At 33.7% G+C, this 28,000-nt stretch overlaps 1 protein-coding gene across 1 annotated transcript; it reads right to left on the bottom strand.

Annotated features, from left to right (window-relative positions):
• Window positions 1–45: 45 nt before the first annotated feature.
• On the bottom strand, window positions 46–28,000 carry LOC128558273 (uncharacterized). The gene is made up of 5 exons (XM_053547183.1): window positions 27,884–28,000; window positions 5,410–5,847; window positions 4,284–4,441; window positions 3,590–3,727; window positions 46–2,719 (listed from the first exon to the last, which is right to left on the bottom strand). Exons 1-5 carry the CDS (start codon window positions 27,998–28,000, stop codon window positions 2,074–2,076), a joined length of 1,497 nt encoding a protein of 498 aa, XP_053403158.1. The 3' UTR covers window positions 46–2,073.

The following is a 28,000-nucleotide window of genomic DNA, read 5'->3' as shown; positions in this document are numbered from 1 at the left end:
CAGTCAATATGATAATTTATCACAGATCATGTGATTGTGTTTAAACCAATAACAATCAACAAAAAAAATCAATTTAATAATAATTGTATATTAACATTATAAATTTCACGTAAACTCAAAGAGCACTAGAAGTGCCAACAATTTTCGCCTAACAACTTACTATTAGTGGGACAATATACAATCTGCAACAAAGACTTCGCCAAAAATTCTAAGTTAAAAAGGGGCATAATTCTGTCAAAATTCAAAGCAGAGTTATGGGAATTGTGTCTCCTGGTGTATACTTTGATTGTAAATAACTATTTTGAGTTTCAAGTCAAAAGCTTTAATAGTAACAGAGATATTTGACTTTATCAATTGTTTTTAAAAAAAATTCTAAGTTAAAAAGGGGCATAATTCTGTCAAAATTCAAATCATAGTTATGGGGATTGTTTCTCCTGGTGTAGACTTTGATAGTAAATAACTATTTTAAGTTTCAAGTCAATAGCTTTGATAGTAACAGAGATATTTGACTTTATCAAAACCTTTAAGCAACGGCGACGCCGGGGCAAGTGCATTTCATTCAACAAGTTTAATAAATTCAATGTGGAAAGTCACAAATGTAATATTCTTTTTATTATATGTTAGCTTTTCCTGCAAAAACATCAAAAATTCTACTTTCTTTTAATATATATGTAAACAAGTAAATTTGACAAACATCTCCTATACTATAAATGACGTTGACGGCAAAGCATTATTACACTAGTGTATTATCACCTTTATGTAATAGCTTTATTACACTCTTGCTACATCAAACATGTGATATATAGAGGATATTACATGAGTGTCTTTTCATATTGAATTTATTAAACGAGTTGAATAAAATGATAAAATGCGAGGCTCTGCCGAGCATTTTATCAATTTTATTAAACGAGTTTAATAAATTCAATTTGGAAAGTCACAAATGTAACATTCTTTTTATCACATGTTAGTCTTTCCTGTCGAAGCATCACAAATTCTACTTTCTTTTACTATATAAACAAGTCAATTTGACCAACGTTTCCAATACTATAAACGACGTCGACGTCAAAGCTTTATTACACTAGTGTATTATCGTTTTTATTTAATAGAGGATATTTGTTTGTTTCAGTGAAATATCAATTTTATTTCACAAGTGAGCATCAAAAACTGATATTTTCCCGAGTGGCGTAGCCACGAGTGAAAATGACTTTTTTTTGGTGCTCACGAGTGAAATAAAATTGATATTTCACTGAAACAAACAAATTTTCTTTTTATTTCATGTGTAAAACTCTATTTTTGTTGCGTAATTTATATTTTTTTTCAAAAATCGCGGGAAAGATCAACAGAAAGCATAACACAAATGACGTCATTTTAACGACGTCCTAGTCATTATGGTCCCCGGTATTCATAACGCCCGGTATACAATTTGACTTCAATTGCGACGGAGGACCGGAACTAGTTCAGCAAAAACAGTGAAAATAAAAATGATAATCTACTGTTTCAAAACTGTGGATTATCACTTTTATTTCACTGAGAAAACTCTATAATTCACTGGAAAACATAAAATAAATGGCTTTATTACACTCCCGCGACGTCAAACATGTGATAAATGACTTTATTTAATGGCTTTATTTCACTCCCGCGACGTCAAACATGTGATAAATATATTTAATGAAGCACAGATACTTCAATTGCCCAAGTACATTTGAAAAGAACAGAGATTAACCCTTTCATGCTAAATTTCTATAATGAATTTGTCCATCTTTGAATTCGGACAGCACCATTAACTGTTAAAAGGGGTGCTTACCAAATAGATACTGACTGAATAGCGAACAGTGCAGATCATGATCAGACTGCACGGATGTGCAGGCTAATTATGATCTACTCTAGTCACAATGATAGAACCAATCGTGTCGAGCATGATAAGGGTTAAACAGCAACACAGGAATTACCTTCAATAACTTCAAGTTAACAAAGATGATTCAAAATAAAAAGTTAAACATTTATTCATTAACTGTCCATGAACAATTGTGAAATACTATATACAAGGACCTACATCAAGTAAGTCTATCAAACCTATGCAGAATTAAAGTTAATGTTGATAGTGAATTGTCCACCACTTACATTTGCCCCAGAAAATATTGGAGTTCCTAACCCCCCTGAAGATCTAAGTACCTGGTTGGATAATAATTGAATGTCCTGATTTGTCACAATTTGCTTGGAAGTAGTTTCAACAGTTTGCAACTTTTCAGACTGCTCAATAGTGTTGAGTATCTCTTCCATTTCTTGAGGAGGAATTTCTGGAAATTCAGTACTCTCTGTGCTAGACGTAACTGCACTGGACGCGGCTGTGCTAGACGCAACTGTTGATGCTGATGTTAAGACTTCTGACATTGTTTTTTGGATTTTTGTAGGTACAGTACTGTAAGAGTTTAGTGACTGTACATTTTTGTGACCAGTTAACTGAATAATGTCTACATTGTCAAAGTTTGCTTCTTTTAGGCGTTTAACTGTTGTCTTCCTTCCCGAGTGGTTAGTCTTGCGTCCTGGCAATTCCCCCAGTTCAGACATAGTTTTCATCATGTTTCCAAGGCTGTGAACTCCCATAGGCTGGTTTTTGAACCAGACCTGTGCAACTGAGCCTGATGGTCCAGGTTTTTCCCAATGCTGGTGTATCTGCAGATAAAATGGGCTATCTGGCTGGCACATTGTCAATGGTCGCCTGTAATAAAACAAAATATTTGTAGCAAAGTACCTGTAGACATGACACAGCTAATTGGCATAGTACAATAAATTTTCCAGTTGCATTCCAAGATCTAAATAATTTTTCCTTGTACTTAATTCATTTCTACATCATCATTTTTACTATTTGGTACTTAGGCCACACCATATTAATTTATTGGTATTTAGACTTTTTTGGAGGAAAATTTGAGGTGGCGAGAGAAAAAAGTATTCTCTTCTTAAATGTCATAGATGAGAGTGGCGCAAAAATAAAATTACTCAAAATAATTCTTTATCATTTATATCTTCATCTTGCAAACTTATGTAGTCTACTATTGTATGTCTTAACTGAGTAAATGAAGACATTTATTACTTTGTCCTGTTAATTTTAATATTTTCTTAAAAAACATGTTGTTAATCAAGCTACATGCAAAAATGTATGAAAAGAAGCAAAGTTCTTTTGTTTATTTGCTCTTTTCTTTTTTATTTGTACAGGAAATTATTGTACATGCTTTTAAGCAGTCAAATAGAATTCTAACACGACCAGCAAATAACCTATATACACACAGGCAAAAATCAATCAAAGGTTATTTTGCAATAACTCATGCGCATGCAATGTTGTGACATCATCATCAATAACACGAAGTGTAGTTCATGTCGTAAAAAGTAGTTACCATTTTTCTTATACTGCTGATACCAGTATGTCAGTGTTAGAATCGAAATGACAAGTTCCAAACATTTTTGTTCTTATGCGAAACAATATATCGCTACGGCCTTTGTGATATGAAAGAAAAAAAAACTTTTTATTTCATCTGTAAACAAAACATTTCAAGAGAATAAATAAATAACTGCATTTTAATTTTATATTTACCTGTGTGTGTACTCTATCAGCAGATTTACAGGGCAGGTCTCTGGCTTGTTGGGTGTAGCATAAACCCTTGGCTTTATTGGCCTGTCTTCCCCTGGATTTTTTCTTGTCTTTGTGTCTCTTTCCTCATACTGCATGTATCTATAACAAATACACGTTTGTTCAATTTACAACTACATTATGTCTATTCTTATATTTTTCTACAAGAAAAATATTCGTATATATTTGGCAATCTTCATATTAAGGTTTATTTAAACTACTTTTCAATAATTTTACACATATATTTAGCCGAACCTAGTTTCCGCAACAGCTAAAATTCTCACTCTACAAAATGGAGCATGTGGGTTCAGTCCTCAGCTTTAGCTCTTGTTTGACTGTTTGATAATAGATGTAAGACAGTATGTCTATAACTGCTATTCATCTCCTAACATTGGTTCGGGCGAGGAAGTTGTCAGTTACGTGCAGAGACTGATGCTAATACTGGTCGAATTTCAGGTAAACTAGTTGGATTAATTGATCGCATGTATATGGTTAAAATACTACTGTAACTCTGACATGAAATACCCAAAACAACAATGCATATACAATATCAACTGGCTCTGTACACTTAAACTTGGAATAGGTTATTATTTTAAATCACAGGATTCAAACAGTATAAATAATTATAATTTCATTTTAACTCAGGTCAATGATTTACCTGGCACCATCAACTTCCTCAAGTATTGTCACATCGCCCCATCTCAATTTATTGTGTTCGTCACGCCCTCTTAACCCAAAAAAGTTATTTCTCCACCAGATTGCACGCAGCAAAGCCATAGGGGAGGATCGGCCCATTATACCACGTTCCCACAGTACCTGAAAAATATATGAATGAATCTTTTTATTTATCCTAAGAAGACGCAAGTTGAAACAGTCAGTAAATATTTTTTAAGTTATACATGCACTGTGTTATTTACTACTGCACTAAGACAGATATACATATACAGTGTACATACTAACATAATGTAAAATCCAAAAACGATATTTCCACTTTGCATTCATACTCATAGACTATCAACTGTTAATTTTGTTTGTTCAGCCCGTTAATATATCTTTTTACCTCAGTCGGTAGAGCTATCATAACAGTGAAAGGTCACAAGTTTTAGTTTTGTTTAAACTAATTTATTTTAGCTTGGTTGCGAAGTAAGCTTCTAGCTGACTGAGTAACTCTAGTCCGCTTTCTGTAAAAACCAGTGCAGGTGTCTGACACAACCCAGTAGGGCTGGAACCGACACTTCACAGATGAGTGGTTGACACCTTATCCTATACACCACCGCTCCTCTTAAAGTGGTCCCCAACCTGTATTCAAAATGGAAGTGACTGGGGGTCCAGTATTACCGATAAGAACACTGAGTACGGTATTTAAAAACGAAGAGCTAGATGACTACATAATAAAAAAATTATTATGTTTGAAAATGGGAGATGATTTAAAAACTTTGTCCTTGTATTTTTCTCATTGTTTTAAATACATGATAAGTGACAGGAAACTACTGAAGAAAATATCAAGTTTATTGTTTTTATTCACCAGTGCCAAGTAAAACAATCAAAGTTTCCGATTAATTATTTATCGATCATACTTTACCAAGGATTAAAGAATTAAATACTTCTGTTTCCTGTGACTTACCACGGTGACACCCATATATTTAAAACATCGAGAAAAATACGAGAACAAATTTTGAAATCATCTCCCCTTTTTATCGATTTTTCCAATCAATAAGATTTTCTTCCAATTATATCTGTACAGTATATATCTAGATCTATATATAATTTCTATTTGGGAATACCTGTTCTTCTTCTTCTGAAACTTGTTCTGCTCTGTTTGGTTTTCTGCCCTTTCCATCTTTTTTCAGCTGTTTTCCTTTAGCCAGTAAAACACTCCTACTCGACTTGAATTCCTCGCCTCTGCATACACTTGTAGAGTAATTTTTATCCGACAAATATCTGTCTATGCTGTTTTTTATTCCACTAAGGCTGTCCGGTTCATAATCTTCTCCATTTTGTTTCTTGACTGTCAGGTAAAAACTTTTTAGGTAGGTATTCAAACAGTCTGGGCTGATATCTTCCAGTTTTTTACATTCACCCGGAACTGCTTCTTTCAGCCACTTTTGAAATACTCCAATATCTGATGCTGTTTTTCTTACAGTATTTATAGGTTTTTGATTTGATATGAACGTATTGATATTGAAATAAAATAGGTATAGAATAATTGCTTTATAATGGATCTGTGACGGATTATCTTTGAACACCCCTGGACTTACTGGACTCAACTGCCACATTATCAAAGCTTATTAGTATCTACACGTGAAAAACATTGCCAGCAACATTTTCATATATTTACATAAAAAGTAATGGTTGATAGATTTATCTGTTTCTAGGGGCCTACTTAGGACAAAGCTAGAACTTAGCAGTAAGGCGATTCACGAGCATCAGTTTAAGTAGATTCATTCAACTCCTCGGCTATTCTTAGGATCTGAGCAGAATAAAAATCAAATAGCTTTTTCTTAAGATTAAATTAACGAAACTTTTTCAAAATGATACAAGTTATATCAAATAAAATAAATGTGTTTTGGAGAGAACTAAGGATGAATCTAACGGATGAATATTTTAATTTTTTTTCACAACTCGCAAAATACTTGCCTTAATTTACATCGAAAAATGGCAGAGGCTCAAGTACACGTAAATATAAACAAAGAAAAGTGATCATAATTTAAACATGCTAGTACGCAGTTTATCTTTTTATCATCATATCTTTGTAGTCGTCGTAACAAAAGAGTTTCTTAGATTTCATATAGTAATCACGTTTAGACAAATCGGGATATTCTGGTCGCATTATCGCCTTTTAAACACACAAAGTTAACACCAGTATTTAAACTTTACTTAAAATAGAAATCACAAGTTACTGATGAAACTGGTCATGCAAGTGTCTGCGTGACTGATTAAATCTTTTGTTGTAAATTGTTTTTGCAGGGGAATACCCATGTTTGTTATCTTAATCAGAAGGAAAAATACAGTATGTTTTTTGCATGGTATAGACAATGGGATTGTTCCTAATTCACATTAAATTGCGTAGTTAGGAGGTTGTTTACAAATACCTTCAAATTGAAGAACCGAATTTGTAGTTTATCACCCTATCACCGTATAGTAATACAGCAACTGATGTAGATTCGAAAAGCGTCAAATTGGTCCTATTTTACATTTCACGAATTTTATCAAAAAGAGACTAAGTTTATTTTAGACCTGATCAGAGAGCGCTTGAACAACATTGAACAGATTATTTGATTTGAAGTTATCAGATTGCTGTGCCGTTTTATCATAAATAAATATCAAGATATATCGATTGTCTTCTTTGTTAAAAAACAGACTTTGTTGTCGATTTGAAGGATATGAATTTATCAATCTGTGCTTGCAGGCTCACATCAGCAGTAGCGAATAAAATAATGTCTGCAAAAAATCAAATACATGGAAATCATGTTTAGATTCTTGTCAGATAAATTGTTAAAATAAAGACATCTTACAGTTACATAATGAACAGAATTAAAGACAGAGAAGATAATAGTTCGCCATGCTTTACTGCCATTGTTAAATTGAAAATTCAGGTTTATTCATATTGAAGTCAATTTAACATAAGTCTTGCATGCCATTGTTGTAGATTGATTATATCATGTTGTACATTTTACAGCTGACACAAGGTAAAGAATCATGAATAACAAGTGTCGATAAATTTTAAGGAGTCTATAGATATGCATCAGAGACTAGAACCTTTCGAACAAATTTTTCAAAATGAGCCATCACCAATACGAAAATTGAACTTGGCTTCACTTAATACAATATAAGATTCACACAATGTTTCTAAGTAGTAAAGAAAATATTTTCCCTTTATCATTAGCTGTGGCAATTCCCATGTAATTGGGCTGTTTATTCGGATCATCATAATATGCAATGGAACAGCAATCTGATTGAACCATACCTCAGGGAAAACATCAGACAGAAATAAAAATATTTAAAAAAAGATGTTGAAATAAAATGCTAAGCATTAATAAAAACCCAATTAATTCAATATTTAGAGCATAACATTATTTTTTTTAATAATGATATGGTCTTGTAAACTTCATCAGTTGAACATGTAACTGTTCGATATGAACATTTTCTGATAACGCCGAGAATTAGATGTGTTAGTTTAATTGCTAGACAAAATTATAAGTATCAATTTCATTAAGAAATGACCTGTTTCAACATTTTATTTTTACATAACTCAAAAAGCTTTCTGCCTTCTGAAATGAGGCAACTAAGACTTTCGCGTCGTAATAAGTTTGTTTTGTTGGGTTTATAGGTCATATGGCGACTTTTAGTAATAAGAACACTTAATTCCTTATTAGCTCACCTGAGCACGAAGTGCTCAAAGGTGAGCTTTTGTGATCGCCCTGTCGTCGTCGTCGTCAACAATTTGACTGTTAACACTCTAGAGGTCACAATTTTAGCCCAAACTTAATGAAACTTGGTCAGAATGTTACCCTCAGTAAAATCTTTATGAGTTTGATATTGGGTCATCTGGGGTCAAAAACTAGGTCAACAGGTCAAATCAAAGGAAAAGCTTAACACTCTAAAGGTCACAATTTTAGCCCAATCTTAATGAAACTTGGTCAGAATGTTACTCTTAATAAAATCTTGGACGAGTTTGATATTAGGTCAACCAGGGTCAAAAAACTAGGTCACCAGGTCAAGTCAAAGGAAAAGCTTGTTAACACTATAGAGGCCATATTTATGATGTAGCTTCATGAAACTTGGTCAGAATGTTAATCTTGATGATCTATAGGTCAAGTTCAAATCTGGATCAGGTGGAGTCAAAAACTAGGTCACTAGGTCAAATCCAAGGAAAAGCTTGTTAACACTATAGAGGCCACATTTATGACTGTATCTTCATGAAACTTGGTGAGAATGTTAATCTTAATGATGTAAAGATCCAGTTTGAATCTGGGTCATGTAGGATCAAAAACTAGGTCACCAGGTCAAATCAAAGGAGAAGCTAGTTTACACTGTAGAGGCCATTTTTATAACATATCATAATGAAACTTGGTCTGTATGTTGATCTTGATTATCTATAGGTCAAGATAAAATCTGGGTCAGGTGGGGTCAAAAACTAGGTCACTAGGTCAAACAAAAAGAAAACCTTGTTAACACTCTAGAGGCCACATTTATGACTGTATCTTCTTGAAACGTAGTCAGAATGTTAATCTTGATGATCTTTAGGTCAAGTTCGAATCTGGGTCATGTAGGGTCAAAAACTAAGTCACCGGGTCAAATCAAAGGAAAAACTATTAACACTTTAGAGGCCACATTTATGACCATATCTTAATGAAACTTGGTCAGAATGTTAATCTTGATGATCTTTAGGTCAATAGGTCAGGTGAGTGATACAAGGCCTTCATGGCCCTCTTGTTGATATACCGATTATTTCGTTCCTTCACATTCAATTTGATAACTGTACAGACATCCCGCTTATGCTTCCAGGCATTTATCACTGAAAACCTGGCTAGGCTTAGGATCTGTTGACAAACTTGACCTATACATTTCAATGAAATATTGTTTCATCCGATGTAATGTTGTCTAACAAATGCCTTTTGGATTGTAGCAATTCCTTTCATCCGATGTAATGTCGAACAGGTGCATTTTGAATTGCAGCTATTCCTTGAATAAGATAAAATAATATCAGAGGAAATCCATTTTAAATTGTAAGCAGAAAGAAGTACAGATCAAATACGCGAAACACCCAAAAGGTAAGTAGTTTGTAAGCTCTGTTGTCTAAATATAAACCTTTTTATACAAAGATACACAGAACTGACAGCAAGTAATTAGATAATCGACAGTAATACACTTTATATGTTTTATATAAGTATAAAACGTACATTGCCTACATACTGATGATTGTACTTCCATACAGTAAATATCAAATTTGGTGCATCCATGGCCGAGTGGTTAAGGTGGCTGACTTCAAATCATTTGCCCCACACCGATGTGGATTCGAGATTCACTCGGGGCGTTGATTTTTTTATGTGAGGAAGCAGTCCAGCTGGCTTACGGAAGGTCGGTGGTGAAACAATGCAAGGAGGGGCAGCTGGGGTCTTTCTTCACCATCAAAGCTGGAAAGTCGCCATATGAGCTATAATTGTGTCGATGCAACGTTAAACTCAACAGAAAATATCAACGTCATTATCATCGGTTCTAAATATCGGTGTATTAAAATATTAATCACCGTTTGGTATTGTATTGGAACGACGGTAAAAACCTTATTTTAAACCAGTTCTGCCATTCAAGTTACCCACAATTGCATCACTGTACCTGCTATTTTTCAGTTAAAACTCTAATGTTACATAGTGTGAGTCTTATTTAATAACTTAATTTATGTTCAAACATTTCTGTTTAACGAAGACAATAGCGCCAGCCACTGTGGATTTTAGCTTTCCAATTGAATTTTAGTATTATAAATCAAAATTGTTTATATCCGTCGATATAAATGTTCGACATTGTAGAATTCCAATTCAGTCAAAAGAAGAATGTTATACTCAGAAATGAAAATAATTGGCAATGGATTCACTGTAAAAACACATGATTCAGTCAACAGGTTTGACAGCGCGATTTCCTGTTTCCCTGGCCCTAATTAGATCAAGGCTCAGCATTTCACGTTTTTCTTTGATTGCTGTAGACAATTGTTCATCACTTTTCAGAAAGAGAATTTTTTATGGAACACATGTTGCTTAATGAAAATTGGCCCAGTGAATAATTAAACTATGCCTTATTTTACTTCGACTAATTCATAGAGACGATGTGCTCGGTCAATTTTCACTAGATTATTTTAGAAATTGCAATTTCGAGAGATTCGGATAGGAGGTGAAGTATGTTTAAAGTATAAGTTATTTTCATATAGTCACCGTACATTCATCAAAGACGTAAACGGCATATAATGCGCCTGCAGGTCAGTGACTTCCTTCCTCGGATAAGCAATTATTTTCATATTTGAGCTGTGTATAATCTTTACATTATCTGTTTACAGAAAATATATTTATTAAAAATAAATTCTTAACAAGTTTGAGTGAACAAGGCCCTATTGGCCCCAATATCATTGAACTTTGACTTATAAACGCTCATTCTCGTTTTAAGTAAACGCACCCTAATATATTTTTAAGACAAATCTGAAATCAGTATGTTTAATCTAATTTACGCAGTCAATTGTTCATATATACCTTTATGTTGAAAGCTTGCAGAAATAATATTACCATAATTCTGCTTACATTCGTGGTACACAGGTCATAAAAGGCTATTGTTGAGGTACTGATGGAGATGTAGGATAAATAGTATGGTATAAGGTAAAACGAAAAATAGCCTTTTGGTGAAGAAGAGGATCTCATATTAATAAAAGTCCTTATAACAAGCTGTCTTTTATCTGGTTCTATACCGGACATATCGGGAGAAGCATGTGCCCCGGACCTCTTTTTGAAAATATTGAAGAACCTGTCAACAACGGCCATTTATGCACGATGTTATTGCAACCAATTGTTATCCCAAATGTCAAATAATTACCCTGAAAACTTACCATCAATAAACCCGACTGCTTACTTCATAGTTACTTTTTTTACGTAGTAAAATGGTTTCTTATCACTCCAAAAGCTTGAAAACTAGAAACTAACCCGTGATGTTCAAAAACAGTAGGGCAAACACTATCAGATTACGCACGCCTATTATTAAATTATTAAAATTTCGAGATTACTGCAAAGAAAAGTTAAAGATATTAAGTAAGTCTTTGATATTAAAAATAACACTGAATGTCATTTGAAATAAAATCTATATGAAGATTCATATGAAGCATATCAAGCAACTAGGCAATATAATACAAACATGCTTTATCTGAGTCGAGTCTGTTCATGAGAAGTAACGAGATGCATCTCTCCCTTAGCACGTTATCATGTATAACGATTTATGAATTTTTATTCAATTTAGAAATTGTATCAAATTTGTACATTCTGGATAGTAAAAGAATTAAACTGATCACAGAATTTATTACCACAAAAAGACATAGCTCAATCGAGGGAATGAAATATTTTAGTTATGATCGCCAATCTTTGAACAAGGCCTACAATTAGGGTAATCCCCTAATGTCCTAAAGTAATACTGTATTTTATAATAGTCTATTCGCAGTTTATGTCTAGAATAGAATATAGAAACAAATGGACTGCTCCAATATCTTTTAACAATTGTGTACCTTAAACTCAATTTGCCGAGCTCTTTGTCTTAAAAATATTTTGCTTGCATCATTTTCATTCCTATATCGCAAAGTCAGACTGACCACGATCATTTACATTCGTCTAATCGTCAAATTAAATTCTTCTTGCACTGGGGCAAACGCTGCCCAAAGGACGCGTTCCATTAATGGTAATTTAGAAACAAAAATATTTGATTTCAGCTTTCGAATTGTCAATTTACCTAATCAGGACGGAGATGTCCTCGTGTAACGTCATAAGGAGCCTTGGCTTGCTCAGAGAAATTCAAGGATAAAAATTTTAGAGGAGGAAAGGTTGTAACAACAGGGTTACCGCTTTTACAAAACACGGACGGCTTTCACCAAATTTTACTTTGAAAGAAATTAACATAAAAATCAAAACACTTCTAAACTTGAACTAGCGTACCACGTATATCATGGGAATGTTGTTTATACATTTCGGAAAATTGTACATAATGTTTATTGAAATAAATTGTCAAAAGATTTAACAGTGCACGGGTGCATATTTGATAATTGATGTCGCTACACTTTCCTATTTGATGGGTCTGTTGGTAATGTTACCTTCCTTCATTTCTAATGAATGTACACACTTTTATACCCTCTTCGTTAATTTGAATTTAAGGTATTAAGCCCCTAATAGTAATGTTTAATAAATAGCATTTGCTTGGTATATTCTTACAGTTGACCGTGCTTCGCTCTTATACATGTATGCAAATTTTTAAAAACTTTTACCGTGCCGTTTTTTATAAATTTTGTCTAATTTATGGTATTTCCTAAAGCTCAAGTAGAGATAAATTTCAAAGTGGTGGCCTTTATCCAAAACGTTTTCAGAGAATTTATTATTCCATTATTTTTTTATGAAAGAAACATCAAACTATTGGTAAACAATCATAAAACTTAAAATAAAAACTGTCAATATCATTTTTTCTAGGGTGCCTCGAGTAACCGGATTTAATCAGACAGAATTCCAACTCCAATATTGAAAAATTATGGTCGAATCCTGCGGGTCTGTTTTGAATTTTGCTCACTTCATTCAAAAATAACCTTGGGGCAGAAGTAAAACCTACCTACATTTCTTCCACAATATGTAATCTAAAGAATGAAGGAAAAATAGAGAACTTTTACCGCATGTAACTCAGTATTTTTAAAGATGTCTAACTCTACCCCTTCTGTTTTAGAGGTAAATTCATTTTTAACAGCAAGAAATCGCATATCAAATGATTTTTTTTCCATTTTTGTACAATAAATCAATAACAAGTCTTGAAAGAAGTAAAAACTTACTAGAAAAAAAGGAAAACAAGGGAAAAAGAAGTTGGTCCCAGTAGGGCTTGAACCTACGCCCCCCTGAAAATTGCTGTCAAAGTAGGTTTATGGTAGGAATTGAATACTCTTCAAGAAGGAGGTACTCTATTATGGGTCTAATACCTTAATTCCAATATTCGTGTTGGATAATTGAAGCAACATGTCTGCTATATCCTCAACTAAACTTCCTATTTTGTGTTTGATCTACCTTGTTTTATGTAGAATAACATTGGTATAAGATTTGAATCAAAAATAGTTATAAAAATCGTAAGTATATGATAAAAATTAAATTTGAGCATTTTCCATTGGGCAGTCGATGAGTGGGATGTTCAAAGAAATAGAATTGTTGCAAGGACTACATTCTGTACAGTTAGAAAATGGAATTACAAGTTAGTCTAATTATTATTATTCAGAGAACATGGTAAAGTTTATAACTAAGCTTTTGATTGACAGTTCTTCATTTCCTCCTTTAATTTGAATGTTTCGAATCTTTCTTACTCATTAGTGAAATTTAATGTATTTGCTTCCAATAAAACTTCTATTCTATACTCAAGAGGACAAATTAATCAAATGTTAGACGTGATTTAAGATTGATTCTAAGTTCTCCATAAACATGTTTAAGCTCTATAGTGGGGGTTTTGTCATCAACCTTTCCAAGAGGGTGCCCCACTGTGTGATTTTCTTGTTCGTTTTGCCCTTATGTGTTTGCTGTGTCTGTATTTGTGTTTGCCTTAGCGTGTTAGTCATTTGCCCGTCGCATGTTGTGGATTGCACTTTGAGGAGTCTTGGTTTCTCCAACGCGGCTTTTCCTGTTAGATATTGATATTTGTTTTCTGTTTGTTTTGTTTAGACTCTAAATTGCTTTTTGTACTTTTAGCATGTGTAGTTGAGTTCTGCTCAACCCGGGGCTAGAGGGCGTGGACGGTAGCATGCATTTCCACTACCGTCCATGAACAGGCTCAATCAAACCGAGCCTGCAACATTTTCGTTTTTGTCGTGTTGTACAATCTGTGGAGTTTCCACTTTTTCTATTGTATTAAAAGTGAAGCCCAGCATAGGCGTGCCATAAATAAAATATGATTTATATATATCATAACTTCTACAAATGTTTATTATTGTAATCCGTATGATGTTTAAAATAATTCCAGTGACAAACCAGTGTATCATAATAAATATTTGAATGACTATTTCATTGTTCATTTTTGTTTGCTCTATCACAACCTAAATGACTCACACAAGTTAAAAGTTTTATCACTTTTTATATTGTCAAAATATTTAAGAATAAAGAAGAAAATGGACATTTGATTTAAGTACTGTAAATATGAACAGAGACATGCTTTTGCCTTGGTCTTATTGCCTGAAGTCATAAATACGAAAACTAGACTAGAAGACTGTCATGGAAGCGGCAGCAGTATCAAAAGGAGGAACGGGAATGGTGCCGTCTTACACTCATCACAATTTTCATTTCAGTGAAAACAAAGTGAATAAATTGCGTCTACAGGTTGACGAAATGTCTTTTAACTGTTCGTGCTGGAATAGGAATGGTTTTTATGGGAAAACCTTTCATACGTCTATTATAATTGTTTCTCAGCACATTGACATTTTGGTTTTAGTAAAACTTGGTCAAACCGAAACGTACCGATAAAAATTTGACCAGACTACGATTTGTATTTTGTCTCAGATATTTAAGATGCAGAGCAGTGACGGGTAAAGTGGTTTTTATTAAGGGAAAACTTAGCGAGTTTATTTCTTGTGTACTGTCTGACTAATTATGACGTATATTTGAAGTAATATTATTAAGAACTTTTGTAAATCGGAAAAGGGTCATATCGTTGGTTTTGCAATTTTTCATCCCCATGCACTATAACATAATAGAAATAGGAATATATCATAATACAAACTGTTAAATGTAAATAAAAAAAGCAAATTTAGTTCAAAGAGGAAACATTAGTTCTTGTACCGCTACAAGAAGTAATTGTTTCCTGTGCCGCATTTCTATTGAAATAAATGCTTATCCTGCGTTTTGAAAGGGTGACTACACATTAGTTAGGCAATATGTTTTGTTGTTTCCAGACAAGATATTAGAGCATTCTAGACGTTGTAATAATGGAAATAGAATCTAAATCTGCATTGATCTGTAAGTTTTGGAACTGTATAACTGAGAGACTGTAGGAGTTTACAAATTGTTAGAAATATCACAAAAAGAACCGTCCGACATTGAAAAAGTGGAAACTACAAACGTCACTCAACACGACACAAAAATGTTAAAGAATCGGTTTGATTGAGTCTGTTCATAGACACTGGTGGAAATGCATGCTACCGTTCATGGCTTCTAGTCCCGGGTTGTGTTAAACTCAACATTTGCACATGTTACAAGTACAAAATATAATTTAGAGACATCAACAGAAGTGTTCATACGGCAATGTATTTAGAACCTTCATTGATATACTAGAGTGCAACTGAATGAAAAACGGCTTGCCCTAAGGCATAACTAAACAAACACTTTAGAGAAGGGATCTCCTAAGCATAGTAATGAGTGTGTGTTCGTAAGATTCTTGATCATGGCACTTTTCCAGTTGTATCAGGTAAAATATTAAACGTTTTATCACAAGAAGTTTTGCATGTTTGTTGATTAGCCCTCTTACATTTGAATGTTATAATTCCCTGTCTGGTCGTTTTTAACGAAATAGTTGAAAGCTGCCATGATAGATATTTCTTAAAGCCCATTGGGAGCAATCTGCTTCGATATTGGTCTGCTGTCGTGCTTCGTCGGGTCCTTTATGGTGTTTCTGCTACTGCCCCGCCTTCTGTAACAGCGTAGAGTACATGCCTGAATGTTTCGTCAACTAAGTCTTTTAAGAATATCCTTTGAAAGCATAGAACGCAACCAAATAAAATAATAGGAGACTCGTTTTTTTTACTTGACATGTAAAGAAATATGCTTTACTGCTCTAGCGCCTATTATTTTTGAATTCTATTATGGTACTTTTGAATGGACTCTATGATCCCAAAGGACTAGACTATTTTATATGATTATTTACACCTGTATTTTTTGTTTTACCTATCGTGCCTTAAGTAACAAATGCGTTTATAAGAGATTCACCTGTCGGGTCGAGGCAGGAGGGGGTGGTGGTGAGACTTTTATGTATACTGTTCTATAACCGGGTATAAAGTGTAGTGGTTTGTGTTGAATTAACCGGTGTATACAACCAGCGGCATTTTTGCAACTGGCAGTTCCAAGGCGCAATATGAATTTTAAGCTAGTCTATATGCTTTACTTATCTATGTTTTTATCATGTTGTAATGTAATTATTTGAAGATCCTGAAACCGTGGAACGATTCTTTACTGTAATGAATGCACAGTATCTGTATAATGTGGGATTGGAGAGGTATACTCTCATTTTCCTGTTCCAGAGATGAATGGACGGATGTCAAAGAAAAAAAAGAAATGAATGCTTTGTTCCAGTTGTACAAACATTATAACCCGCTCCCGATACTTTTCTAAATGTATTTGCGGAAATTCTAAATTCAGCTTAGTATGTTGTAAATGTAGGGGTAGTACTCCTGTGTCCACATAGTTGTGTTATCGCGAGGCTGAGGACATATTAAGTAAATTACACCGAGTGTTGAAGTCAGTTCAGAATAAACATATAGTTTACAAAAGTTACGTGCAAGATACCGGTCAAACAGACGATCATGAACGTTACATTTAATAAAACAGTTTCATTAAACCTCGGCATGCCTTACTGTTGATTTGGTTTAACCTGATTAAGTTAGAATATGTACATTGCACAAAATCTAATTTTTATAGTAAAGACATTGAATTGTACTGATTTTTTTCTAATTTTTATACTCAAATTACTAATTTAAAGCAGACTTTGGTAATTTTATTCAAGAGTATATTTTAAATGTTATTACATTCGGAAGTAATCATGTTTCAAATTCAACTTGATAAGCATAGTCGAACATAATTCATATCAAAAGTTAGTAGCGATGTGAAAATTGTATGCTTTCATAGCTTTTGGTATTGTATAATCATCCCTTGGATATGGTTCCTGCTTTTTAGTTTTGTCTTTTGGCATTTCCTGCGATATACAGGCTCCATAACCTCAGATCCCCTTTCTAAATTCCGGTTTGTTTAGTTCTATCCATTTTCTCGTTTAGGGCAAACCCATTATTTTAACTGGGGACCATACACTGCTTTTCATGGAATTACACGCTAGTGTATCATTGAAGGTTCCATGTGCATCGCCGTATGAATACATCTGCAGATGTTTCTAAATTGATTTTTGTACTTGTAGCATGTAAATGTTGAGTTCTGCTCAACCCGGGGCTAGAGGGCGTGGACGGTAGCATGCATTTTTACTACCGTCCCTGAACTGGTTCAATCAAACCGAGCCTGCAACATTTTCGTTTTTGTCGTGTTGAGCGACTGTGGAGTTTCCACTATTTCTATTTTTGTAAATAGAAGTATTTTATTACAGTCCCTGTATAGAGATTGAAGGAACAATATTTATCTAAAGTAAATTGTTTTTGTGCTGTTTATTCAAGAGCGTCCTTGAACGTGAATATATGTAACTAATTTAACGACAAAAAAAATCAGAAAAATGTTAAGGAAGTCTAGACAAAATAGAGATGTAGATATCGTAGTAAAACAAGAGAGAGAAATACTTAACCCCTGTAATATATCAATTGAAAATGAATCCCATTTCGTGTTAATATGCTTTTAGGAGAACGTGTCTTCTAAGAGATAGCAGTGTATAAATACAACGTGTTTAAAGACAGGAGGTGTTGCATGATATCAGTTTTTAACACTTATCATGCTGGACACGATTGATTCTGCCTTTGCGACCAGTGTAGATCATGATCAGCCTGCACATCCATGCAGTCTGATCAAGATCTGCACTGTTCGCTATTCAGTCAGTATCTTTTTGTAAGCACCCCTTTTAACAGTTAATGGTACTGTCCAAATTGAAAGATGGACAAGTTCGTTATAGAAATTTAGCAGGGTAAGGGTTAAATCGTTTCAATGACAGTTATTCTGGAAAGGACTAGACTGCTCTCTCTCAAACGGGATTTTATATATAAGAGAATTGTATATTGAATTTTTTTCGTATGTAGGTCAATGTTTGGGTCGCTTGAAACCATGGATAACTCAAGCATTTTGCTCATCCCATTGCGACCTCGAGCGAGCGGTGTTTTACTGTATGTAACTAGATATTGGATTACTGTGTATGCTTTTAGTACAAACATCGTAAACTAAGCATTGGAGTAAAGTATATATTCTCTTTAGTATAATTTTTTGGAATAATTACCTGACTGGTTTTATAGTCATTGTCGGATGTTATTTGCATAGATTTCTAATTTGGGCCGATGCTAAATATTAATAAATAAATTGCCATGAATTGTGCTTACCCATCCCTTAGAATTCTACAGATGCTATGACACGAAAAACATTTCCTAATATGTGAATTTACAAATTATCAACTTTATATACCGTCGTTAGAGTTACTGTTTTCCAAGAACATGATTACTACTGTCGACAATTTCAAAAGGGCACGTATACGTTAAACGAACCAATAATTATCTGAATAGTGAATAATAGATAAAACATAGACAGCAGTGTTAGTCTTTTGAAGCTCATTTCTGTAAGTACTTTATTTCTGTAAAAATATAAACTTAACGTGAAATATATGCGAAAATATTGATCTACAATGGCAGATAACGTAATTATTTAGATTAAAACAGCTGTGAGTCTACATTGCAATCATGACTAAGATCATCTCAAATAGCATATTTCTCGTACAAGAGTATTTTGATTATCCCTGGTGACTGTGGTTACTGTAATTGATAACGTGCAATGCCTCTCCCTGTTTACTTAAGTCTTGCTTTGATGAAAATCTATATTCATACATGACAAACGGATAATTAAGCAAGTCACGGTATTACTTTTGTACTTGCAGCACGGGCATTTCTTCCTGAAAAGCACAAATTCTGTTTTGGTAGTAAATGTGAACACAAATTTCTTTTAGCCATCATTTTATACGGTGTGTATGTTAAGCAGTAAAAAATAAGAAAGCTGTTCTAGAAATGACCCTCGCTTTTCAACAAGTACTGTCCAACAATGTCGTTATAACTTAAATGAAGTAAATTCTAGAATATTTGCTAGTGAAAAACAATACATAATTATGCTAAATGCTTTACTGCAAAATTGGTGAATCAAAGTAAATTTGATTATTTTTAAATGACTGAACACGATGAAGTAAGTCGCATTCATGTCTGGAAATATTTTAATTCTAGGTCTTCAAAAATACATCTTCTTACGACAATAAATGAAGTCCTTCTGCGGATGCTGTGTTCACAGATTATTTTACATTTTGGGCAGCTCAAACCCCAGGATATGAGTTGTTCCGGTAGTGAAAAGATGTCTGACCTTAGGCCTAATACAAGTGATTCGTCAAAGGCCTAAATGTAAATTAGATACGTTTCTCTGAGAAATTCAAAATAGTAAGATAATTTAATAGCTTATGGACTAAAGTCAGAAATGAAAGAAAATATTCTATCAATGAATATAATGATTTTTTTCCTTAGAAAGAAAAAAAAACCGGATTGCTTGGAAAAGTCTCAAGCACTAAATTCGACTCTCTCACGCATAAAGCCAAACCCACAGCCCAACAAAAACAACATAACACTTGGAACAGCATAGAATATTAAACAATTAAAAACAGGCACAGAACAATACACGAATCGGTACTAAATAATGGGCCCTTCGTCTTAAAGCGGTCTTTTCGAAAAGCTACTGGATGCTTTAATGATTTTATGAGTACTCAACACCACGCTTTACTCTAGAATACTTTAAACACTAACCACAAGTTTAAGTAAGTTAGTTCCATGAGGACTCCATGTCTACCTATACTAACTGTATTTTTATGAGTTAATCAGACTGGTATTTAGAAGTAAGCATGAGCTCTGCAGGGGATATATTGCACAATGTTAGGAGCGCAATGTTAGTTTAACAAAAGAACGAGTACAAGCTTCTGTATGTAAAATTTGTTGTCATTTATATTAGGTTTCGTTTTTACTTCTTAATGATGCACTTTTAACTAAACGGATATGAATGAAACAATATTGATGAATATGCATCCAATTGTTATATTGTTATCTTTGATAAAACTTAAATGATTTTTTAGCAATAACTCCAATTTTCATCGGAATTCATAACAATTTGTAAGAAACTCTAGACGAATGAACATGCCTCTGAAAAATCTTTGTGCTAGAATGACTCAAACGGTAATTTTGAAGAAAAAAAGCATCATGACGTGTTCTACTCGTTAATTCACGAGACTAGAATTCTTTAGCGTTGATTCTATGTTTGTGTGATTAGAAGTGGTACTTGATCTCCTTATTTTGCCTTTTCATGCAGCTTATGTAAGAAAACAAGATTCGATTGGAATTTGTGATAAGTATCATTTTCCTAGCTTGCATGTTATGTGTGCTCTCAAAACTGGATTGATTCCGTTTACAGTGCATATATGAAACCTTCAAGTATCCACATCGCTTTAGTTCTTGGTACAAAATGCACTAAATTAATGTTCTAAAATACAAACAAGAGGCGTGGTAATTTTAGTAACTATCTTTTTTACATACAGAGTTTCAGATTTGGTGCAATAATAGTTTGATCTCCCAGATAAAGTGTTACGTTTTTACAGATAACTCATTCAATTAAAATCAATCATTCAACCTTTTACGTGGTTGTCTCATGTTTTAATTGCAGTTGGTTGTTCAAAAAAAAAAATAGTGGTTTACATATTCTGCGTTGTTTTACAAATCAGCTCAGCTGTTTATAAAAGTAAGAAATACCATGGCTTGATGCACGTCTTGGTCATAATGGTAGTCTTGAGCGAATGTATGTGCGATTTATAGTTGTACTTTAAACCTCCTAATCATACTTGCATTTTCAGTCACAGTTAGAAGGATACTCTTTCGTTATCTGTGTTTTCAAGAAAATATCTACTGATTGAAATTGCTTTAAATTACTTGCCTAAAATCAATAAGAGGATTGACAAAAACAAGGAAATGGCAAAGATAATAAGGCACTAAACGAAGTTTATTTCCTTTGAGAGACATCATTTGATTTAAGCCTGAAAACAGAAAACATGACGCCATTACGCGGAATCTTAGGAGATAAAATATCACAAACAAGTTTTAATCCCCCAACTCATACGTTTGTTTTGTTTCTAGGCCTTATAAAACATGCATGGTTGGAGCATAACCTGTAAAATAAAATAAAATCAAGGAAAACCCTAGGGAAACTATGACATTTTACTGAAAATTGTTGATTAACAGACGACTTTCTATTAAAAAGTTTAAACTGAGGAAATGTAACTACGTGTGACAGGTTTTGAAAGAGAAAAGTAACTTCTAACTTGCCTAAATTATATACCTATGCCACGAAGTATGCAACAAATAAATTAAGTAGTACATAGAGGATATTTGTTTGCTTTGAGTGAATATGGAATATATCTCATTGAGAAATGAGAAATTTTCAAATACGCCCTCATGAAAATGTGAACATTTTCTTACTTTGGGGTGAGATATATTCTATATTCACGAAAAACAAACAAATGTTCTTTTTATCCTATGCATAATTACGTTGAGATATGCATTTTGCAACAAATTTTAATCTCAGTGCGGGAAACAGACGCGCGTAAACGAACATGACGTCAGACGTGTTGTGACGTTAGAAAGACGCACACGACAAAGTTCCATTTTATTTTATTTCTTGCTGCATAACGTTATGAAACTCTCATTAAGTAAAATAATTTGAATCGAAAAATATACTAAAAAGAACAAAGTGCGACTATAATTTTCATCCTGTTCTAAGCAAATCGGCAACGCTTAATCATTTATAGTGAGTAATATACAGTGAGTGGTATGGATTATACCTTCCTGATAAAAAGAACAGTATTTCACCAGTTAGCATAAAATAAATTGTATAAACAGCATGCAATGACAGTAATACAAGTATGTTACCTTTCAAATATTTTCAAAAAAAAGAAGATGAAGCAACAAAGCAAGAGATTAACAATTTGAGCCGCGGCATGAGAAAACCAACACAGTGCGTTTGCGATCAGTATGGATCCAGACCAGCCTCCGCATCCGCGCAGTCTGGTCAGGATCCATGCTGTTCGCCAAAAGTTTCTCTAATTTCAAATGGCTTTGAAAGCGAACAGCAGAACAGAACAGAACATATTCTTTTTTTCCAGTAACTTAAACAATACAATGTTTCTCGTTACATAGCATCAGTATAGAGTATATTTATATGTCACTAAGGACGGTGAACAAAATCAGATAGTGAAATAAATACATGTGCTTATAGAGTGTGAACTAAAATAATAACCGTAACATGTGATATTTACTTGAAGTATACAATATATGAATGCAAAGCAAATGGAACATTGTTGTCGGAGCTATGGGTACAGTACTAGCATTGATATTCACCTAGATAAGTAACTAGTGAAATAATTAAGACAAAACAATTGTCTGTCATTGTCGGTGCTATGCTGATAAAATTGCCGAGTATAATACTGTGACAGAATACAAATGCAATAGTATTTCGAGTGATAATGATCAACGATAATAATAGGTACTCACATATAAAATAACTAAGAAAGAAAATATAGAAATGCGATAGGCCTTACCGAAACGAAAATGTAATGATTACCAGGCGCGTGCGACAAACGGAAAACAAGCACGGATACATAATACCTAAACATGCCTTGTAGAAAAAAACAAGGCATGAAGAGTTACGAAGAGTGTAGATAACTAAAAAGTGCTAAAATATGCCGCAGTATGACAAAAGAGGGGCACCTTAAGTGGATTTATGCAGCACTGGTGCGATTGCATGACAAAATAACCATAGCTTCGGCTACAGATATAAATAAAACTATATACATCTGATTCAACAGATCATGATGTTTGTAAACATGAAGGTAATGCCAATAGCATATTATATTAAACTCCTTCTGTATAGCTACAGAAAGACCTTTTCGTAATATGAAAGCATTATAAATAAATTTACTAAGCTTCAATAAAACTGAACGTTGAGTATCATGCATTAGTTGAGTAAATTCGTATACACTAGGTCGACGATAATAATATGGCTTGATATACAATTTCCTAATAGTGTCATATACTGGACATTTAATAATAAAATGGTACTCATCTTCTATATCGCCGCTATTACACAATAAACAATATCTTTGGTTATGATCAATCCTGTTAGAACCATAACGGCCAGATTCGATTCTTAATTGATGCGATGAAAGGCGAAGACGAGAAAATGCAATTCTAAGTTTAGGCGATAAGAAATCTAAATAGTTTTCAAATCCAAATATGGTTTTAAACAACTTATATGAACATCAGCATCTGCTATTATTAATACCATTGTAACAGTTTTTCTGCCTAGTTCGCTATAAATACCATAATTACAAGTAGATGTCTTAACATGAAGAAGCAATTTACAAAATTTCATATGAATTCTTTCAATTGGTTTTGATTTACCAAAATCCCATATCTCACTGGCATAACATAATGTTGACGTAACAAATGAGTCAAACAATTGCAAAACAGTACTAGGTTTAAGAGATAATTTACTAATATTGTTTAGTAGAACGTTCATAGCTTTAAGACCCTTTCTAGCAATTGTTTCTTGATTTGATAGAAATGTACCAGTATAATTAAATACTGTTCCTAAGTAGTTATAACTGTCAACGACTTCGAGGGTCTTATTGTCACAATACCAAACTTCATTACCTTTAACTGGCCAACGCTTTCTAAAAACAACTATTTTACTTTTATCTGGGTTAACTTGTAAACCCCAGCACGGATCCTGACCAGACAGCGCGGATACACTGTTGGTTTTCTCGTGGCGCGGCTCATTTAAATTACTTAGAAAAGTTAGAAACAAGGTATAAGGCTTTGTCTTTTGAATAATGTGAGTTTTTCTACTCTAATTCAAAGATTATTGTTTGCCTTTAGCCTGAAATACATATAGACGTAAAACAGTATCCCTGTTGCAGGTCACTGTGACCTATTTAGGGGTCATTATTCTGTGGGTGATGGCCAACCTTTAAATCAAGTTTAGAGAGCATAGGCCTAGGCTTTCTTTGGTTATAGTCTGTAAAGTGTTTCCCTGGTCCAGGTCACTGCGGCCATGACCTAATGACCTCAGAATCAACAAGTCATCTTCAGGTTATGATCAACCTCCGCCAGTCTGAGGACTGTAGGCCCAAGCATTTCGTAGTTACAGAATTTTAGTTTCGTCTTAGAGGATTTCAAAACTTACTTGTGGGCAGTTTGGTCGTTTTAGACTGGCTCACCGCAATTTGCGCTAGAAAATGAAATCTAACGCCGTATAATTAGTAGGTTAGTCTAAATTGTCCTTGTTTGAAAGCTAACACTATGGAGAAGTATTGATACGTAAATGATGCGACTATTTATTTCCCTCGGAGTATTATGTAAGTATTTGGGTAATTAAGCAAAAGTATGGCACACAGAATTGGAACTAAATAGGGAAAATGAAATATAATAACAAACACAAAAGAGATTTACATAAAACGTTATTTTGCCCCACGGCAAACTAATACCCAAAACATGAAAAATGACCTTTAAGCTACTCTTACAATAAAAGAAACATATTTCTCATCGTTGATTACTCTTTATTCTATATTATTATATGATATAGTGTCATTATGCTGGTCTCTTAAGTGATCCGAAACTCAATCGATTATTAGATATTAATTTTCTATCGATTAGATTATTCGCATATTTCGTGTAAAATTATCATACCGGTATGTATTTACTGTATCAAATATGCAGAATAATAAGGTAATCATTGTCAATGTTGTTTCAAAGAAAACGTGAGTTTTGACTTTGGATTATTGCACATGGTCGGCCAGTGTGAGGGTCATCTTGCAACTTCAAATCTTGTATAAGGTTCAGAATTTTTAGGTTTTAAAAGTGGTCGAAGTTCATGTATTATTCATATCGGATGGATTAATTTTGTCTTTGATTCCTGAATAATGAAGTGCCATTCTAACTTGCAGTTTACAAAGGCTTTCTTTTTAGCATGCAATTGATAATGATAACTAAAAGAATGCTTAAGTGAAGTTAACAAACGAGCTTTTGTAGCTTTTTAATTTGTATCATGTTAAGGAGAAATGTCTTTTAGGTATCATTATCAGCCTTTGAGTAGAAACAAAACAACAAGGGCTTTCGATAACAAATTTACATTGTAATCATCATAATCTTGAGGAATCAATATGTTTGCAAGCCTACCCTTGATATACTTTTAGAAATAAATTTTTTTTTAAGGACATTAAATGCTTTATAACTTTTGAATAGGTTTTTGTTCTTTCAATATCTATAATTTATATGAGGCATTGTAGAGTATGGGGCAGGGAATTGGAGAGGGGCGGGTGGGTGTAGACTATATGAGTAAGGGAAGGATGGAGTGGGGATCGATGTAGAATATCTGAGCTTGGGATGGAATAAGGCAATAGCTAAGATGTAAGGAAAGCAACTGCCGACTTGTGCTAGACACCTGAAAGTCCTAGAAAATACAAGATTTGAGTATCATAGAAATAGGCTTGTATTATTTCTTACAGTATCAGTTCAAATCACATTAAAGTTAGAGCTACTGTGTATCAAGTAAATTTTAAATGGATACAAATATGCAAATTTATATGAACAATTTCAAAATTCTTTAAACGTCTTAATTATCAGCTTAACCGGGTGTGTTACAAAAATCGGATTTTCCAATGTCCAATTTCTTGTCCATAAAAAACTGTATACTTGACCCCCCGACACAGTAAAGAGGATATATATCGACCAAAGACAATGAAGTTTCTAGACTGTATGCAAGAGTTAAAATTCTTAGAAAAACAAGCAGTAACACAGGTTAAATACTGGTACCAGGTAATGAAATATGAAAATAAAGAATATGGTAAGATGTTATCTGTAGCACCGCACGAGCGCGAACCCATGACTGACACAATTATTTTTTATGGAGTAAAATATTTATAACTTGAAATTGTCAACAACTAATGTTAAATAAATACGCAAACAATACATTTTCATACTGTAAAAGTCATTGGTAAATTATACAATGGCTTTTAACATAATCTTGGGATGAAATCAAAATTGCAGGTAAGAGAGTTATTTGACTCTTCCTTCTCATTTCATACTATGCACTTGAGCAAAAATAGCATTTTCTGAATTAATGTAGAAGATTGATTTGTCTCCTACGTTCTGTTTCCAAGTGAGCACTGAGGCCAATATAATATAACATTTGGTTAACTTATTTGCTTGCAAAAAATTGAATGGTGCCAGGTATATGATGAAGATACTGAAAAAAATGGCTTACTATGTCTTAATAATGTAGACATTTTACTAAATGACCTGTTACACTTTGCCTTAGCCTTTGACATTTTGACCCCTAAAGCTGTAAGCACCCTGTATTTTATATGCCCATTCGTGCTACCAAGTTTGAAGGTTCTGGGTCAAATATTTTTAAGTTATTAAGCGTAAATTGTTTGCACTACAGAAAACAGGCAAACACATGTACAAGTCAAAATGTCTCCACTTCTTCGAGAAAAGGAGAGGGTGGAATAAAAGTCATCTAAAACATGAGCCTAAACATCCGTTCAAATTTGAAAGATTTGAGAATTGCGTTACTTATTTCATAAGCAACGTCATGCTATCGAGTTTCATCGTACCGTGTTAAGTGGTTCTCAAGATATTGCTCAGAAACCGTTTTCAAGTTTTATGCTCTTGAGACTTTGACGTTAACCCATTGACCCTAAACAATAGGTGTCATCAACTAATTCATAAGCCCAAAAATCTAATCTATAAACCCAATCATGCTACCAAAGTTGAATGTTCTGGGCCAAGTTATTCTCAAGTTATTTAAACAAATGACTTTTAGACCTTGTATAAATGCAATAAAAGTAATGACTTTGATGAAAATCATTATGATCAAGCAAAAATGCACAAAGTTTTACTTGAGAATAATATGATCGATCCGCTATACGAGTCCAACAGTGAACTGAATTGTAATATTACACTGCAGGAAATCGAGTATATAGTACACAAAGCTAGTAGATCTGCGTGTGGAATCGACGAAATTCCTTACGGTGATGTATTAAAAAATCCTGCAATCATAGAAGCAATACATAGTTTGTTTCAGCTGATCTTTGATAGCAGTACATGTATTAGTTCGTCTGTGTGGCTGAAGGCAGTTATATGCCCAATATCGAAGGACCCAAACTCAAGACAAACGTCCCTATGCACTGCAGCGGGATAAGCCTACTGTCTTGTGTCAACAAATAATATACATCTTTCCTTAATAAGCGTCTCACGGGTTACTTGGAAAACAACGACATTCTCGCAGACGCTTCCGCAAGCAACGATCACGTGAAGATCACGTGTTTACTTTGAACAGTATAATACGGAACAATAAATCAGTGTTCACTGCTTAAATTGATCTTAAACGTTGTTTCAGCTATATAGATAGAGATATGTTACTGTACAAGCTGTTGTTAAATAATGAAGACTGCAAACTGTATAATTTAGTTAAGAACATCTACGCAAGTATCCTGTATATGCATTAATAACAAGCTTACAGACTGTTTGAACTGTTTAACTGGCTGTAATTTGTCTCCTACATAATTTTCCATATTAGCTAATGTCCTTGCCCGTGATATGAACGACCTTGACCTTGGTATCTCTGTTGGTGACAT

This window comes from Mercenaria mercenaria, chromosome 7, assembly GCF_021730395.1.
Source record: "Mercenaria mercenaria strain notata chromosome 7, MADL_Memer_1, whole genome shotgun sequence".
Taxonomy (NCBI): Eukaryota; Metazoa; Mollusca; class Bivalvia; order Venerida; family Veneridae; genus Mercenaria; species Mercenaria mercenaria.
This window is presented reverse-complemented; position numbering and strand designations above follow the sequence as displayed.

Excerpts from the sequence above, each read along its gene's own strand:
- LOC128558273 (XM_053547183.1), bottom strand. The coding sequence starts at position 28,000 with ATGTCACCAACAGAGATACCAAGGTCAAGGTCGTTCATATCACGGGCA. Across the intron at positions 4,442-5,409 it reads TTTCAGAAGAAGAAGAACAG|GTACTGTGGGAACGTGGTAT; the intron begins GTATTCCCAAAT and ends TATATTTTTCAG. Across the intron at positions 2,720-3,589 it reads CTGATAGAGTACACACACAG|GCGACCATTGACAATGTGCC; the intron begins GTAAATATAAAA and ends GTTTTATTACAG.